This window comes from Sinocyclocheilus rhinocerous, unplaced genomic scaffold (genome assembly GCF_001515625.1).
Source record: "Sinocyclocheilus rhinocerous isolate Xijiao unplaced genomic scaffold, SAMN03320098_v1.1 scaffold1169, whole genome shotgun sequence".
In the NCBI taxonomy this organism is placed as follows: domain Eukaryota; kingdom Metazoa; phylum Chordata; class Actinopteri; order Cypriniformes; family Cyprinidae; genus Sinocyclocheilus; species Sinocyclocheilus rhinocerous.
Window position 1 is genome coordinate 578,587 of NW_015650322.1, and position 15,739 is coordinate 594,325.

Sequence of the window (15,739 nt, forward strand, 5' to 3'; positions counted from 1 at the left end):
TGAACCACAAAACTTGAGTCGCTTGGGTATATTTTTAGCAATAGCCAAAAAAACATTGTATGGGTCAAAATTTTCGATTTTTCTTTTATGCCAAAAATCATTAGGATATTAAGTAAAGATCATGTTCCATGAAGATATTTTGTAAATTTCCTACCGTAAATATGTCAAAACTTAATTTTTGATTAGCAATATGCATTGTTAAGAACTTCATTTGGACAACTTTAAAGGCGATTTTCTCAGTATTTAGATTTTTTTTGCACCCTCAGATTCCAGATTTTTAAATAGTTGTATCTCGGCCAAATATTGTCCTATCCTAACAAACCACATATCAATGGAAAGCTTATTTATTCAGCTTCAGGGCTCTTCTTCAGGTTTTGGTAGCCCAAAATGAATTTAACTAGCCCTAATAAAAAAAGACATCGGCTGAACTTTACTGTAGACAAATCAGCATGATCAGCAAAAACTAGTAGCATATAGGGATGTAACGATTCACTAAACTTACGATGCGATAAAATTCATGATACAGATTACACATATAAATAAATTGTAAGAAAAATTTTTTTTTTTTTTTACAAAATGACATTCAAGACAAATTATAAATGAAAAGGTGTCCTATTATTATTTTTTAGACAAAATGCTGCATATTTCTTTGTGAAATTGAAATGTTAAATAATAAAACTAACTTGAAATTTTAAAACCAATCCCAAATCAAATAAAAAATTATACAACTAAAAGAAATCTCTTCATATAAACAAAGGCTTTGCCTGTGCTCTATTTAAAATCAGAGGCAACCACTGAATTTGAATTACTATCCAAAAAAAGATGCTAAATATATGTGATTTGGATTGTATAATTTCAAAATTTGAAGCAAAAACAGAATGGTCTGATTTTTGCTTCGTGAATGAGATGCAAATGTCACTCTCTGACAGCAGGTGGCACTAATGGAACAGCAGGTATTTAAAGGCTGCTGCCCCTTTAAGACCGAATGCACGGATCCAATATAATGATGCACAGGAGATTTCTTTCTTCACTGTTTACGTTCACTTAAGACAGTGTTTTTATAACCTTAAACCGCATAAACACATTTCATTACACCAAATACACAAAATAATGTTCTTTTTAGCAACATCATATGACCCCTTTAAATTGTGTTCCGAAGATGAACGAAGGTCTTACGGGTTTCAAACAACACGAGGCTGAGTAATTTTTGGGTGAACTAACCCTTTAAGACATAACCGACTGTGTTTACGAGAATACTTGCAGAGACAATTATTTTGAGATCATTTTGTGTGTATGTGTTCATTCAGAAGCAAGGATACACGAAAGAGGAATCAATTATGTGTACGCGCATTGTCTGAAACACAGCTCTCTGTGCGCGCTTTGAATGAGTGCACGCAGAAAGTACCAGGGCGCTAGCTCCGAATGCGCGCAAATGTTTTAAAACGCTTGAATGTTTAAATCGTCAAGACTTAGAAACAAGTGCAAACGATCACCTACGATCCGTTTCACCCCTACAAGCGAGTGAACAACGCGAATCAAGTTAGGAATTTTATATCACTATTCAAGATAGCCCATCGGGCAGGTCGGTGATATATTTTGGTAGCCCGACTGGAAAATACAATAGCCCCGGGACATCGGGCTAGCGATTTTGCGAGCCCTGAGCTTTTCAGGTGATGTATAAATCTCAATTTAAAAAAATTTACCCTTATGACTGGTTTTGTGGTCCAGGGTCACATATATTGATGAATTGACATGTGACATTTCATAAGGGTCAGCTAAAACAAATGCTCTTCATCTTATCCTGTCTGCAAAAGCAGCCTTCATTTAACAAGTTGCTATCTCGTGTGTATTTCTCTGGAAGAAACGGGTCAATTTTAATGTGCTCAAGCCCTGTTTATGAAATTAGACTTGTCCTCTTTAGACAGACCCCAGAGAGCTGCAGACACTAAAGATGGGCTCTGTAAAGGTCAGGTTGTTTTCTTTTTCATGACCATATTTATTTTTCCTGACCTAATCATTAATGTGATGTGTAATCTCTCGTTCTGGTATTTATTGGTATTGTTCATTATTGTTCAAGCCTTTGGTGTGTTTACTGTATAACTTAGTGACCAAACACTTTTTATGGTGTATTTTAATCAAATTCACATTTATTATTACTGCACACAGTTCTAAGTCTTGAAACCCAGACAACTCTTGAGTTGAATAATTTTAACATTTGATACAAAGCAAAAAGATTCAAAAATTTGTAATGGTAGGAAATAAAAATTGAGTCACATATTTGCAGTTTTGAGTGCTCTAAGTACTAATAAAGTTGTTCCTTGTGGTTCAATTGTATTTGTTTAATGACACTCCAATAAATAAAAGGGTCTTTGAGTAATGTATGTACTCCAAAAGTATGTGATTTCAGCTGCAGTCAATGTCTATAGTCAATTGTGCACATTTGAGTATTTTGTATACTTAATATTTTGTTACGTTGTTGTAACATGGGGTCACCGAAACTTTTGAATGGTGGTGTATATATTGTGGTTTTATATTATATTGTTGTGCTGTTGAGTAATTCTCTAGATATCAGTTTGAAAGAAATTTCACTAATTTGTGAATTTAGTGAGGTGTACAGTCAACTTTAGTGTCATTTCCATGGTTACTGTCTTCTTAGTGGATTTCACTTAATTCGGCTTTACTAAAAAAAGAAAGCAGGCTAAGTTTCTACAGAGGCATACTTCAGCTCTTAACCTCTGAGTTATATTAAGGGTGTCTTAAAATATTTATCGGGTATTGCTGAAAATCAATTTCACTATGGAGATTCTGAATGGCATTTTTACATCCATAAGCCATTCAGTTGAGCCCTATTGTATGAACGTGTCGTTTTAGCAGTGACGTAGTTGCTTGGCATCAGGCTACTCCATTAGCTTATTGAACATTGTAGATAGCTGCTTTCATGTGGCAGCTTTCTGTACAGCCTTACTTTGCAAAATCTGAAGCATTAGATATGCCCCAACTGATTCAAACCTTTACTAATATTAATTTTGGCATCTTACAAAATGTGAATCATCAGAATCCATCTCTCTACATGACCAGCTCTTACCTCAGGCCCTCTCTACCAATAAGTCAATATGTGACTGACATGATTTAACAAAATATCAACAGATTGGATCTGCGTGCTCCACTGTTTGGCCAGCTCTGGATTGTAATGCAGTTATGAAGGCAATTGGCTGCAGGCAGGTTGCATATTTCAAATCGTAATAAAGAACGGACAGGCCAGAGCGCATACCACAGCTTTTTAAGTCCAGCAGCCATTATGGCTTGCGGGAAGTCATTTAAACTGCAGAATAACTCACTTTGATGACCTGTGCTGCTGTTTATTAACTAGACACTTATTAACTAGAGTGTCTCAAGCAGTGTCTAAAAGTGTGCACTCAGGCTTCCTGAAACACTGACTGTAAAATAGAACAAATACAGCACGCAGAAAACACTGTGATTTAAATTGAACCTACCATAAGTACTATTTGTGTTTTCCTTTCCTAGGTTTTCTGTTTGCTTTTGAGACATTGTATTTCGTTGCACAAATCTCAAGCCTCTAAAACCTGATCAATAGCATCCTCAATCTGAGCAAAAATAGTTGTTTGAAGCTTAATCTTTTTGTTCTCTTTTCCAGGAAACCCCTTAGAAAAGAAGAGAACGGCACAAGCCGAGGGGAGTATGCCATGAGCTCACGCTGTAAACAGCAGGTAGTGGAAACCAATAACACTGGAGTATAGTGCCCATGCTACAGCAAGGCATGTACAGCTGAACATTCTGTACCATACAGCACCACCATCTCTCTTTGGGTTTATGAGATGGACGCAAGGTATATTATGAATTTAGGAACTGTAAACCTCATGCCTGCCCTTCTTGAGACATAAAATGATGTTTAAAGAAAAGACTAAGGTGAATACGTAATGACTGATGTGTATAGGCAAGTATAAGCAGGTTTTGAGGAGACACGGAAACTCATACCGATGCTGACAGCTGCACGAATATCATGAGACTCAACCTGGCGGCCCCCCGGGGCCCCTTTGAGGACAATATACAACATCAACAAAATAAACGCATGCACTTTGTTGAATGCAGTGATGTTTTAAAATTCCTGTCTTCTCTTGTCGTTAACTCTCTTTGCAGTGTTCCTCATTAAACGTTAAGGGTTCTCTCACCTCATGTAGATTGTGTGAGTGTTTAATGGATAATTGAAAATGTTACACTTTTCATCTGTTCAAGCAGAACGTTAATGTCATCTTGTGCTTCAGCAAGGTATCTCTGGCTAAAACTAGCTAACATTAGCGTTAAAGTTAGTGAGTCCATGCTAACGTACAAACCTAAATAGCGAACTGTTCTCACGTCATGTACCGTGCAGTGAAAGTCAAAAACACATAAACGAAGGTCTATATTAGAGTGCCTCTCCATATTAATCTGGTTAAATGTAAATTAATTTAATCTTACTCTGCAGTATATGAACGGTGTTGGTCCAGGATGTTGTCATTGCGATCGTGACGACCGTAACATAATTCTCCCGTTTGCATTGTGATCTGTATTTTTACATATTTATTTTAATATCTTTTATATATCCCTCCATGGTATATTTAAGTCCCACTTGAAGGTCCATCTGTGTCCCAAATTTATCAGAAACACCCCGGAAGAAGGTTTTCACTGACAGCTGTCATTGTAAGACAGTGAGCAACTCCGTTTGTTTGTCCGAGTGAGCAACAGTAACTAAGGAGGGCGGGGCTTACCGATAGGTCAATTGGCCCCATTGTTTTTATACAATCTCCAAATGGGATTGGGTGGTCCTGCATTTTGTGTACCAAATATACAAGGTAGAATAAGAAATGTTTTTTTGCAGTTTGTGTTACTATGCAATTGGAAAGGATTGAGTTCTTGAGGTGCATATTTATAATACAAAAAACAAGGCTAGCATTAGCATCGCTAATAGTTAACAGATTGTAGTCTGACCATTCTATACATATGTATACAAATTTGTCTGATGGTGTAGCCCACATGTGAAAGATATCTAATTTTAAATACATGGAAACAACAACAACTTAGTTTTTAGGGATGGATTGATGAATAATTTCATGTTATGGCTGATAAATAGCTGATATTAAAATCTGTACTATTTTGTCCAAAAATAAAATGCCCCACAAACTAAAATTGTTAGCTTTTGTAAATGTCAAAGCTATGTTTGGATGCATAGACAACATAATGTACAGTATGAAATATGGATAACTCTTTATTTTAAGATGAACAATTGATTGAGTAGTTGAGATTTAAAAAATCATAATGGGTGAGAGTCCCATTACAGGAAGGCACTCTTTAGGAAATCGTGCTCTTAAAGTGTTAAATCTTTGCCGTAATGTATTTAAGTTAGCCCTAGACAAGACAAAGCAAGTGTCCACAATTAAATATCCATTATCTGCAAATAAATATCCAATATGGACAAATACTGATTAAAAATTGACTAATGTTGTCTTATAACAGATATGGTCCTAACATGATGCATCTCTAACTAGTTTAGCTTTCGGTGTTACATTTATATGGAATGTACACAATATGATGGATGTCCTGTATCCGTTTACCTTTCAGTAGCTGCACATACCTGTTCAGTTTTTGGTTACAACTGAAACAATTCACAATTAGTCAGGATTTGTTCGTCAAAGGGGTCCATAATTTTGCTCCAAGTAGATATATTACAAGCGGGAAACGAAATAAAATGGTTACATAAAATTACATTTTGAAGTTGAAATACTTTGGCCCAGTTTCACAGACAGAGCTTAGCTTAAGCCAGGACTAGGCCTTAGTTAAATTAGAATATTTAAGCAGCTTATATTAAAATGACTTATAAAAAAACATTACTGGCATGCATCTTGAGACAAAACAATGGCACTGACATATTTTAAGATATGTCAGTGCAAGTTATTTTCAGTTGAGACAGCTCAAACATGCATTTTAGTTTAGGACTAGCCTTAAGCATTGTCTGTGAAACTGGGGCTAAATGTATTAAATAGTGTTTTTTTTTAGAACTTAATGCATTGGGAAGTATATAGATTTTACATTAGTCAGTCATTTTCTCAAATCAGTATGGTTAATAGAAAACAGTGCACGTGTGTAACTGGATTTGATTATCACGTCATGTGGTCCATCTCTTTGGAATGTTTGCAAATCATTCTAGATTCACATCAAGTCTCTTCTTGACCTTTTTTTGGCAACTCTTAAAAACTAGGATGTTACAAGCTTTTACTAAGATGGTTTAAAGCTATTTTTAAAGTTGATAATACTGTGATTTCATGTGGGTTAGTGGACGCTTTAAAGATGTATCAAGGTGATTCATCAAACAAGCTTAACCCCTAAATTTAGCTTGTAATATCACTCTTAACCAGATTCTCTCTATTGTTTCTTTTTTTTTTTCATTGAAACTATATATTGAACATGTTATACTTAGAAAAGAGTGATGCAATGTTTATGCATAGTAACACTGAATATACAACCATATACAACTGAGCAATCTCTCTTCATATTCTTTAAAACATTCTCACAATCTACTGTACAGTCATTCATCCATTCAACAAGATATATGAATTAAAGATATATGTGTATTATACTGTACATATTATACTGTATAAGGTACTCAGAATTGTATTGCATGAATGTACATATCAATATTTGCCTTCTTGACAGTCTATTGTGTGTACAGAGTAAGAGAAAATGTTTATAGGGATAAGTAAGTCGGTGTCGTCAGAACAGAATAAGTGTTATTGTTTGTCTGGAACAAGCCATTAATATATATTTGAGTAATCAGAGGTTGTTGCACAATGTATGCATCACATACCAAAATGTAAAACTATTATATATTGTGCATTGAACTAATTTAATTGCAACTTGCTGACTTTTTTAGTTTTAAAAATAAAATTGTACTACTGAATCGTATCTGGTGGGGTTTTTTTTTGTGTGCAAAAATAATTGGTCTGTCATTTAAATTTGCAGAATAATTTCATGGTGCACATCTGTGACATATACTGTACATGTGCAGCATTCTGGTCAGAAAATATGGTCTATGATAAGCTATAATATTTAAACAGTATATGTTTATAAATCTGTTTTAATATGATTTCATTACATTGTTGACACCTGGTATCTGTCAGCCTTGGAATGTTTTGTGGTTATATGTTGGGGTAATTATATTCCATTAATTGCTATCTGAGATATAATTATCTCTATATAATTATTGTACAAAAAATATTGTATCTAGCAACAACAAGGACTCATAAGACTAGTATGAGATTACTCTCTGTTGCATATAAAACTTGTGTTTTCTTTTAATATAATATTTAGATGTATAATATTTATTTTTCATTTTTATTTAAATAAAGGGTTAGCAGAGACAGTAAAACCTCCATGTCAGGCAAGTAGGAGCATTGTGAAAGAGTTAAATTGGGAGAAATTGTGGGGGAGAAAATGTCACTTCACCTCCATCTGCTGACACACCTTGCTTGACAAGTAATTTAGAAAAGTGGAATATCAAGATGTCTTTCCTATAAGAACCACAGTGTAAACATATTTTCTCTCTTCAGCTAGATAAATTACCCATGTGTGGAAAAGAATGATAAATTGCTTGGAGAACATAAAGGCCGAGTAGGCTGTCATTCAGTCACTTTCACATGAAAAAGTTGATGCTTTACAATATTTACACTTTCAATTAGTCAGGCACCAGTGAGGCTTCACATAAGTTATTTGTCTGTGGCTTCATATTATTCAGACCCAGTGCTCTCATTATACATTACAATTAGAAAATTTTATTAGCACACATCTTAAAACTGATTTTTCATAAGTTGCTAGTCAAAGTTTATATGGATTCTTTAATCATTCAAATATTTTCTGAATAAAAGCTCACAATTAAGATATCAATGTTCAGGTTGTTAGTATTGAGCACAATATTAGAATAATTTCAGAAGGATCATGCGACACTGAAGTCTGGATAAATGGCTGCTGAAAATTCAGCTTTGGCATCTCAAGAATAAATTACTTTTTAAAATATATGAAAATAGAAAACAATTCTTTTAAATGTAATATTTCTTTCAACAATATTGCTGTTTTTATTCTATCAAATAAATGCATATCTATACTGAAACACACTTATAAATGTTCATAAATATGACCATATACAAGTGACCACATATACAAGTGTGTGTGTGTGTGTGTGTGCGTGTGCGCGTGTGTGTGTTTCAGTGAAGGCATTTGTGAAATTATCAACAAGCTTTCATGTGCAGAGCTCTCTTCCCTCCAGGCAGCCACACACTGGCCTCTGGCAGAATAAGGAGTTGATTCTCTCACCTCTTCTGCTCGAAAGCTTCCTCATAATCACCCTCTATAATAGGTGACTCAGTATTAATGCAGGCTTGATGCTGTTTTATCTATGAGAAGGCACCCAGAACCCTATGAATCCATATGAAGATTGCTTCAGAAGACATCACATGGCACAAAACCATGAATAACCACAAATCCCCAAGACCAGGGTCTTGTACTTAAGTAAACATGTTACATTTTGGTTACCACAAAGATATACAGGACTATCTAGGTGTATTACATGTTAAATAAGGGAGGCGTATCTAAATGAGAGAAGCCAGTAGAGCTATTCTCTAACTTCTCCATCAGACGTGCCATTTGAAGATAATGCAATGAGACGGCTGGGGCCATTTGGAGCACTTATGCGTCTCTTCTCCACCGAGACTTGACTTACATGGGAACAAAGCACACCCGACAGCCTGTAAATCGCTCTGCTCAGCTCCTGCTCATGGGAGGAGAGAGAGAGAGGGGTCCACTTTTAGACGATGACACAAATCTATAGATATGTGACTTCATCTTGACAGCCCTATAATCAATTATTCCACTGAGACATCCTGTGGAAATGATAGATCAATTTAAGCTTGGCTAAATGTGTATGCGCAATATTTGCGTATGAAGGTTAAATAAGTAAACAAAACACTAAAGAAGCTTTGCATTTCTGTCTGTGTCATTGTCGGGAGAGAAAGCGAGAGCTCTGATTGTGCATATTATATTGTCAGGATTTGTAGCTCTGCCGTGCATTCAGCCTGAGTTGGGACAATAACAAACTCAACCGTGGCTCCCAAGCTGTGGCACAGCTGATATGGATCAAATGAAACGGACTGGAGGAGATAATCCTTCTGCTGTCCCCTATAAACAAAACCAATGCACCACCGCTAATGTGGCTGCACCCATTTGCATCTCATTGGTCCAAGCCTCAGAATCAACAACAACAACATCTGTGAAAAATGCATCTCTCTGTTGTACAGGCTGTTCTTTGTAAAGATGTTTCAGACTTGGTTTAAAAGTGACAAAGCCTGATATGGTTACTAGCAGTTTTTGGATTCAGTTCAGTCTTAATCCAACCAGACACATGATGCAACTAAACTACATTATGCATTACATTATACATTAGTTAGTTCTAATCCTCAAATTTGATTGAACAAACAGCACTCCAAGAGGACTGATATAACAGTATAAGGGGACGCTGACGCAGAATGTATTTTTGCATTCCACCCGCTGTATTTGCATGGATTTTCTATGTAAAAATGCTCTAAATGATTCGCTAAAAAAACTGATTCATTCAGAAACTAAACAACTAAGTCAAGCAATCAGTCACTTAACTGATTTGTTTAATAACAGATTCATTTCAAAACAAAACAAGTGAGTCATATGGAATCATTCATTCAAACAAGTTGTTCATGAACAATGTTTCATTCAGTAACGACTGAGTCAAGCAATCGTTCACTTAAAGCAGCACTATGTAACTTTTTCTGTGTTCAAAATTTGCTAAATGTATATAATGAGCGAGTACATCATGAATTCATCTTCCAAACCGCGTTTTTGTCTTATTCCGAATCACTACGGTACACTTATAATAAGTACTTATATTTGGACTATTGTAGCCTGGTCGGGTCGTCACCGCTGCGGAGTAACACATACCTGCGTGAATCGCCATAGACATAAACATAGAGAAGTAGCTCCGGTTGGAATGTTCTTCCGCGGGATGTGTGCAGTTCTGTTTATTAACCGCTAGAGCGCCAAAAGTTACATAGTGCTGCTTCAACTGATTGTTTCATTAACACTGATTCATTTAAGAACGAAACAAGTGAGCTGTCTTTATGAGCAAGTCATTGAATAATTGTTTCAAATGAATAGTTTTGGAACGAAAACATCACTATGCGTGTTACTCGGGAATGCATCTGGTTTGGCTTAAATTTTCGAGCAATTTTTGTTGCTGGAGCAAAAATAGTAACCAGCAATATTGTCTAATATGTGATTTACTCAATATCAACTTCTTGTTATTCGAACTATTGTATAAAATTTAGTCTTTGTGGGGAAGCCATGTAAAAGTTATGTATTAAGAGGTTTAGCTTTTATTTTAATAGCAATGCATTTAACAAAACTCTGCGGTTTTGGATGTCTGGGGAGCAATAAGCCCTTAAATGGCTCTGTAGTGTCAACCAGTGCCAGAGTATGATGGAGAGCCCTACAATGCTCCAGCCTTTTATGAGCGAGTCATTGAATAATTGTTTCAAATGAATAGTTTTGGAACGAAAAACATCACTATGCGTGTTGCTCGGGAATACATCTGGTTTGGCTTAAATTTTCGAGCAATTTTTGTTGCTGGAGCAAAAATAGTAACCAGCAATATTGTCTAATATGTGATTTACTCAATATCAACTTCTTGTTATTCGAACTACTGTATAAAATTTCGTCTTTGTGGGGAAGCCATGTAAAAGTTATGTATTAAGAGGTTTAGCTTTTATTTTAATAGCAATGCATTTAACAAAACTCTGCGGTTTTGGATGTCTGGGGAGCAATAAGCCCTTAAATGGCTCTGTAGTGTCAACCAGTGCCAGAGTATGATGGAGAGCCCTACAATGCTCCAGCCTTTTCTGCCAGCTCTTTTTGAAGATTTCTAGACACGCAAGAGTTTGCACAAAACAAATGGTCACTTACCCCAGACAGAGAGGTGGGTAATCCATGTTCAGTGTTGACCTTTCTAAGGCCATTCATCCATATAAATGCCGCAATGGAAAAATGATGGAGGGAAAAAAAAGTGCAGGACCAAGTGTTGTGGTTTGGCCCATCTCACAAATTTTAATGACAGTGGACAGTTGTGGGAATAGAGTGATAGCAGGTTCCTGGGCTCTGAGAAGGGAAGACAAGGTAAGGAAAAACAGAAAACTCTTCCAAACCAATGACGAAATCATCTGTGCTTTGTGTTACAAATTTTCCTCTATATGAAAAATACATATGCATTCTTATTAATATACAAAATATTACTGTAACAGTATATAAAATATTCACATATCTGAAGTCTAAGCGTATAATACAAAACAAATGTTCTGAAATTTTTTCTCATAAATCAGTGTCATTATGGTTATGATTTGTCTTTTGTTTTTATGTTTTGTTTTGATACTGAGCAAAACAAAAGGTGTATTTCAACTAAATATGAATAATCAACACCAACTGTGTGTTATCTGGGCCTTGTAGTTGCTTCAATTTATTAGCTATGGAGCTGCATTGCCACCCTGTGGTTATTGTTTCAAATAATTACCTGAGCAAAAAAGTGGGCCCAGTAGGACAAACATAATCTCTACGTTAAAACAGAGGAAATTGCGTTCTGTAATCTATTCCTGATTCCGCAAAAATATAGATGACTCAGAAACCTGAACAGGCCTAAGTATATTATTAAAATAGACACAGTTATTAAGCCTGATCCGCATATGTGATTTAAACTGAATTATTTAATTTTATGTAGGAATTTGTTCATTATAGTGACTAACTGTAATACTGGATCAGATTCAAAAGAAGGAGCAAACAGATAAAAATAAACCACTTTTTTTTTCAGGATTTGCCTGAGGAAGAAAACGTGTGCCAAAGCAACTAACACAGGAAAAGTCCCACAGAGTTTGATTTTCCGTTCTGCCCCCTGCTGGTGAGAAATCAGGCACACTACTGGTCCGTTCCGGTCCTTTCCTTCTCAGCGATGTGTATTTATTGCTAACCCCAAGAAATTCTTTAACCTGCAAAGCCACCACATCCGCCAGCTCTGTAGAATTAAAGTAAATGTCACGTGAGCTTTTGGGGCTAATCTGGAAGATGTGAAAGATGAAAAGGAGAACGATTTAGAATAGCCTTTTGTGACAGACAGAGTTAGATGTGCCCTACTAACATCATTTTGTGTTGTAACACTAATGCAGCACCTAATAAACCATTAAGAATTATGCAGCATAACTTATGTTTTGTTGTGCCTAGTAAATGAATTAAAAACATTCTAGTCGTAGGCGGTTTCTGTGCTACTAGTGCCACCTAGCGGAACTACAAAAATAAAGCATGCTTTAAGCAACCTTTGCAAACGCATCATTCGCAAAGCAAACATCACAAACACATCTCGTAAGGGTCTACAGAAGTGAAGTAATGTCTCAACAGGTAAAAGTGGGCTACTTTCAATAACATATTAAGAATACTTTTAACTTGGAAGTTTAACTTATCTGTCGAGATGAAACTCCGCAAGTTCGTGGTATTGATTGAAACCCAAACATTCCTTCAAATGCCTTCATCCTGTTAAAACACTGCCAGTGTTTACCATTATTTTTTATTACCATCATTATGTGTCTGTGTTATTTGGCAAGTCTTCGAATTTTGTTTTGCACTATTGTAATCTGAATTTCTTTTTCCACATCGGCTAAACAGGCTTTGGCTCAGCCTGCTACAGTAGCCACGCCCCAAACTCTCGCTATTTGCTGCTGCAGAGGTTGACAGGCATGTGGGACATCCAGTAATTTACATAAATGCAAGTTTTTTAGAAAAGGGCAGAATGTTGATTGGTACAGTATTGTGATGGACAAATCTTCTAGTCCGGGGGTGTCCAAACTCTGTCCTGGAGGACCACTGTCCTGCAGATCTTAGCTCTAGCTTGCCTCAACACACCTGTCTGGAAGTTACTAGTACAGGGGTGTCCAAACTCGGTCCTGGAGGGCCGGTGTCCTGCAGAGTTTAGCCCCAACACACCTGTCTGGAAGTTTCAAGTATACCTACGGTGCATTCCAAACGAGATATATAGCCCTCCGAAGGGCACTTCGGAGTAAAAACAATCATGGCTGCCATATTGAAGGGTCGTTCCAAACCGAAGTGCTCAAAACTGGCCGCTTCAAAGGGCCCTTCGGAATGAAGGATTTCGAAGGGTACAACCAATGGACACTTTGGGTCCCCATGATCCTTTGCACAGGGAAGTTTGGCGTCACAGAGTTTGAGGAGAACGATTTAGAATAGCCTTTTGTGACAGACAGAGTTAGATGTGCCCTACTAACATCATTTTGTGTTGTAACACTAATGCAGCACCTAATAAACCATTAAGAATTATGCAGCATAACTTATGTTTTGTTGTGCCTAGTAAATGAATTAAAAACATTCTAGTCGTAGGCGGTTTCTGTGCTACTAGTGCCACCTAGCGGAACTACAAAAATAAAGCATGCTTTAAGCAACCTTTGGAAACGCATCATTCGCAAAGCAAACATCACAAACACATCTCGTAAGGGTCTACAGAAGTGAAGTAATGTCTCAACAGGTAAAAGTGGGCTACTTTCAATAACATATTAAGAATACTTTTAACTTGGAAGTTTAACTTATCTGTCGAGATGAAACTCCGCAAGTTCGTGGTATTGATTGAAACCCAAACATTCCTTCAAATGCCTTCATCCTGTTAAAACACTGCCAGTGTTTACCATTATTTTTTATTACCATCATTATGTGTCTGTGTTATTTGGCAAGTCTTCGAATTTTGTTTTGCACTATTGTAATCTGAATTTCTTTTTCCACATCGGCTAAACAGGCTTTGGCTCAGCCTGCTACAGTAGCCACGCCCCAAACTCTCGCTATTTGCTGCTGCAGAGGTTGACAGGCATGTGGGACATCCAGTAATTTACATAAATGCAAGTTTTTTAGAAAAGGGCAGAATGTTGATTGGTACAGTATTGTGATGGACAAATCTTATAGTCCGGGGGTGTCCAAACTCTGTCCTGGAGGACCACTGTCCTGCAGATCTTAGCTCTAGCTTGCCTCAACACACCTGTCTGGAAGTTACTAGTACAGGGGTGTCCAAACTCGGTCCTGGAGGGCCGGTGTCCTGCAGAGTTTAGCCCCAACACACCTGTCTGGAAGTTTCAAGTATACCTACGGTGCATTCCAAACGAGATATATAGCCCTCCGAAGGGCACTTCGGAGTAAAAACAATCATGGCTGCCATATTGAAGGGTCGTTCCAAACCGAAGTGCTCAAAACTGGCCGCTTCAAAGGGCCCTTCGGAATGAAGGATTTCGAAGGGTACAACCAATGGACACTTTGGGTCCCCATGATCCTTTGCACAGGGAAGTTTGGCGTCACAGAGTTTGACCTATGTATAATATAATTTGTATATTTTGTATGTATAATTTGTATGTATAATATTTTCTATTCTATATTTCTAAAATATAATTTTTAATATTGGGGTTTGGGGGGCTGGTTCACTTACGTCGGTGCTCGTGCTGGGGCTGTTTGGATGCCGATTTTGGAAAGTTTTTGCTGGGATGGGCATTTTAAAAAATCTGAAATTCGCTTTTGCGCCATTATCTCCTTGTATTGAAGTTAATCTTGTTCGCATTCTGTATAGTTCATGTCTGATACCACGCGTTAGCGTCACGTGTTCATGAGGATTAGGCTAATCATCCCATATAGAAAACATCACAAGTAAAATTAATCGTGTTTATAAAGATAAACATGGGTTTATTATAGCCCACTTACAATTTACATTTCAGAGATCATTACAAATAAATTATTAAATGCTAAAACTGAATAAATTTAAATGAACAAGCTTGGCGTTGCATTTGCAACCATGAGAAAACAGGTGGGTGCTTCAGCCCCCTCAGCACCCCTACTTCCCGCGTCCCTGCCACCAACAACAACGCATCTGACTTAATATTCTAGTTTTCATAACTTAAAATGTATTATATAAAACAATGAGGCAATAATGATTGGTTAATTAATAATAATCATGGTTTCATTGAATAACACTGTTAAATACATAATTTAATACAAAATAAACAATTTGCATTATTACAAATGCCTGCAAAGGGCACCAAAGGCCTGATAATTGCTGTTGTTACACTTACAGGACAATCAAATCCTTGTTTAATATTGACCAAACTTTTAATTCAAATATCCACTTAATTTCTTCAACAAAAACATGTGGACATCACAACCCTTACCAAAATTAACCATGGTTTTATCGTAGTAAAACTGCTTAATTTTATTTTGTGTGATTTCTGAATGCTTGAGACTATAAAATCAATCAGACAACAGTATTAATAAAAATATAGCCATAGGTAACTGTCTAGAGCTACAATTGTAATTTATAAATAATCCAATTTAATTACTATTTAATTATTTACTTTTATATTTTATTAGAGTTCTATTTTGACCCTTTATAGTAGGATTTTTTTTGTTTTGTTTTTTTTGAAGGAGGGGGCACAACAATGCTATTCTGCTTAGGGCACCCATTTGGCCAGCATTTGGCCCTCCAGGGGAGTTTGGTGACCCCTGTTCTAGTATGTCTAGTAAGACCTCGATTAGCTGGTTCAGGTGTGTTTAATTGGGGTTGAAGTTAAACTTTGCAGGACACCCC

At 36.5% G+C, this 15,739-nt stretch overlaps 1 protein-coding gene across 2 annotated transcripts in view; it reads left to right on the plus strand.

Moving 5' to 3' along the window:
• Positions 1 to 4,204, plus strand: part of prima1 (proline rich membrane anchor 1) — a 32,973-nt gene extending 28,769 nt beyond the window's left edge. For both annotated transcript variants that reach the window (XM_016516670.1, XM_016516669.1), the window contains exon 4: positions 3,656 to 4,204. In XM_016516670.1, coding sequence (XP_016372156.1) covers positions 3,656 to 3,758 — 103 coding nt within the window. In that variant the 3' untranslated portion in view covers positions 3,759 to 4,204. The remainder of the gene's footprint in view (positions 1 to 3,655) is intronic.
• The last annotated feature ends 11,535 nt before the right edge of the window (positions 4,205 to 15,739 follow it).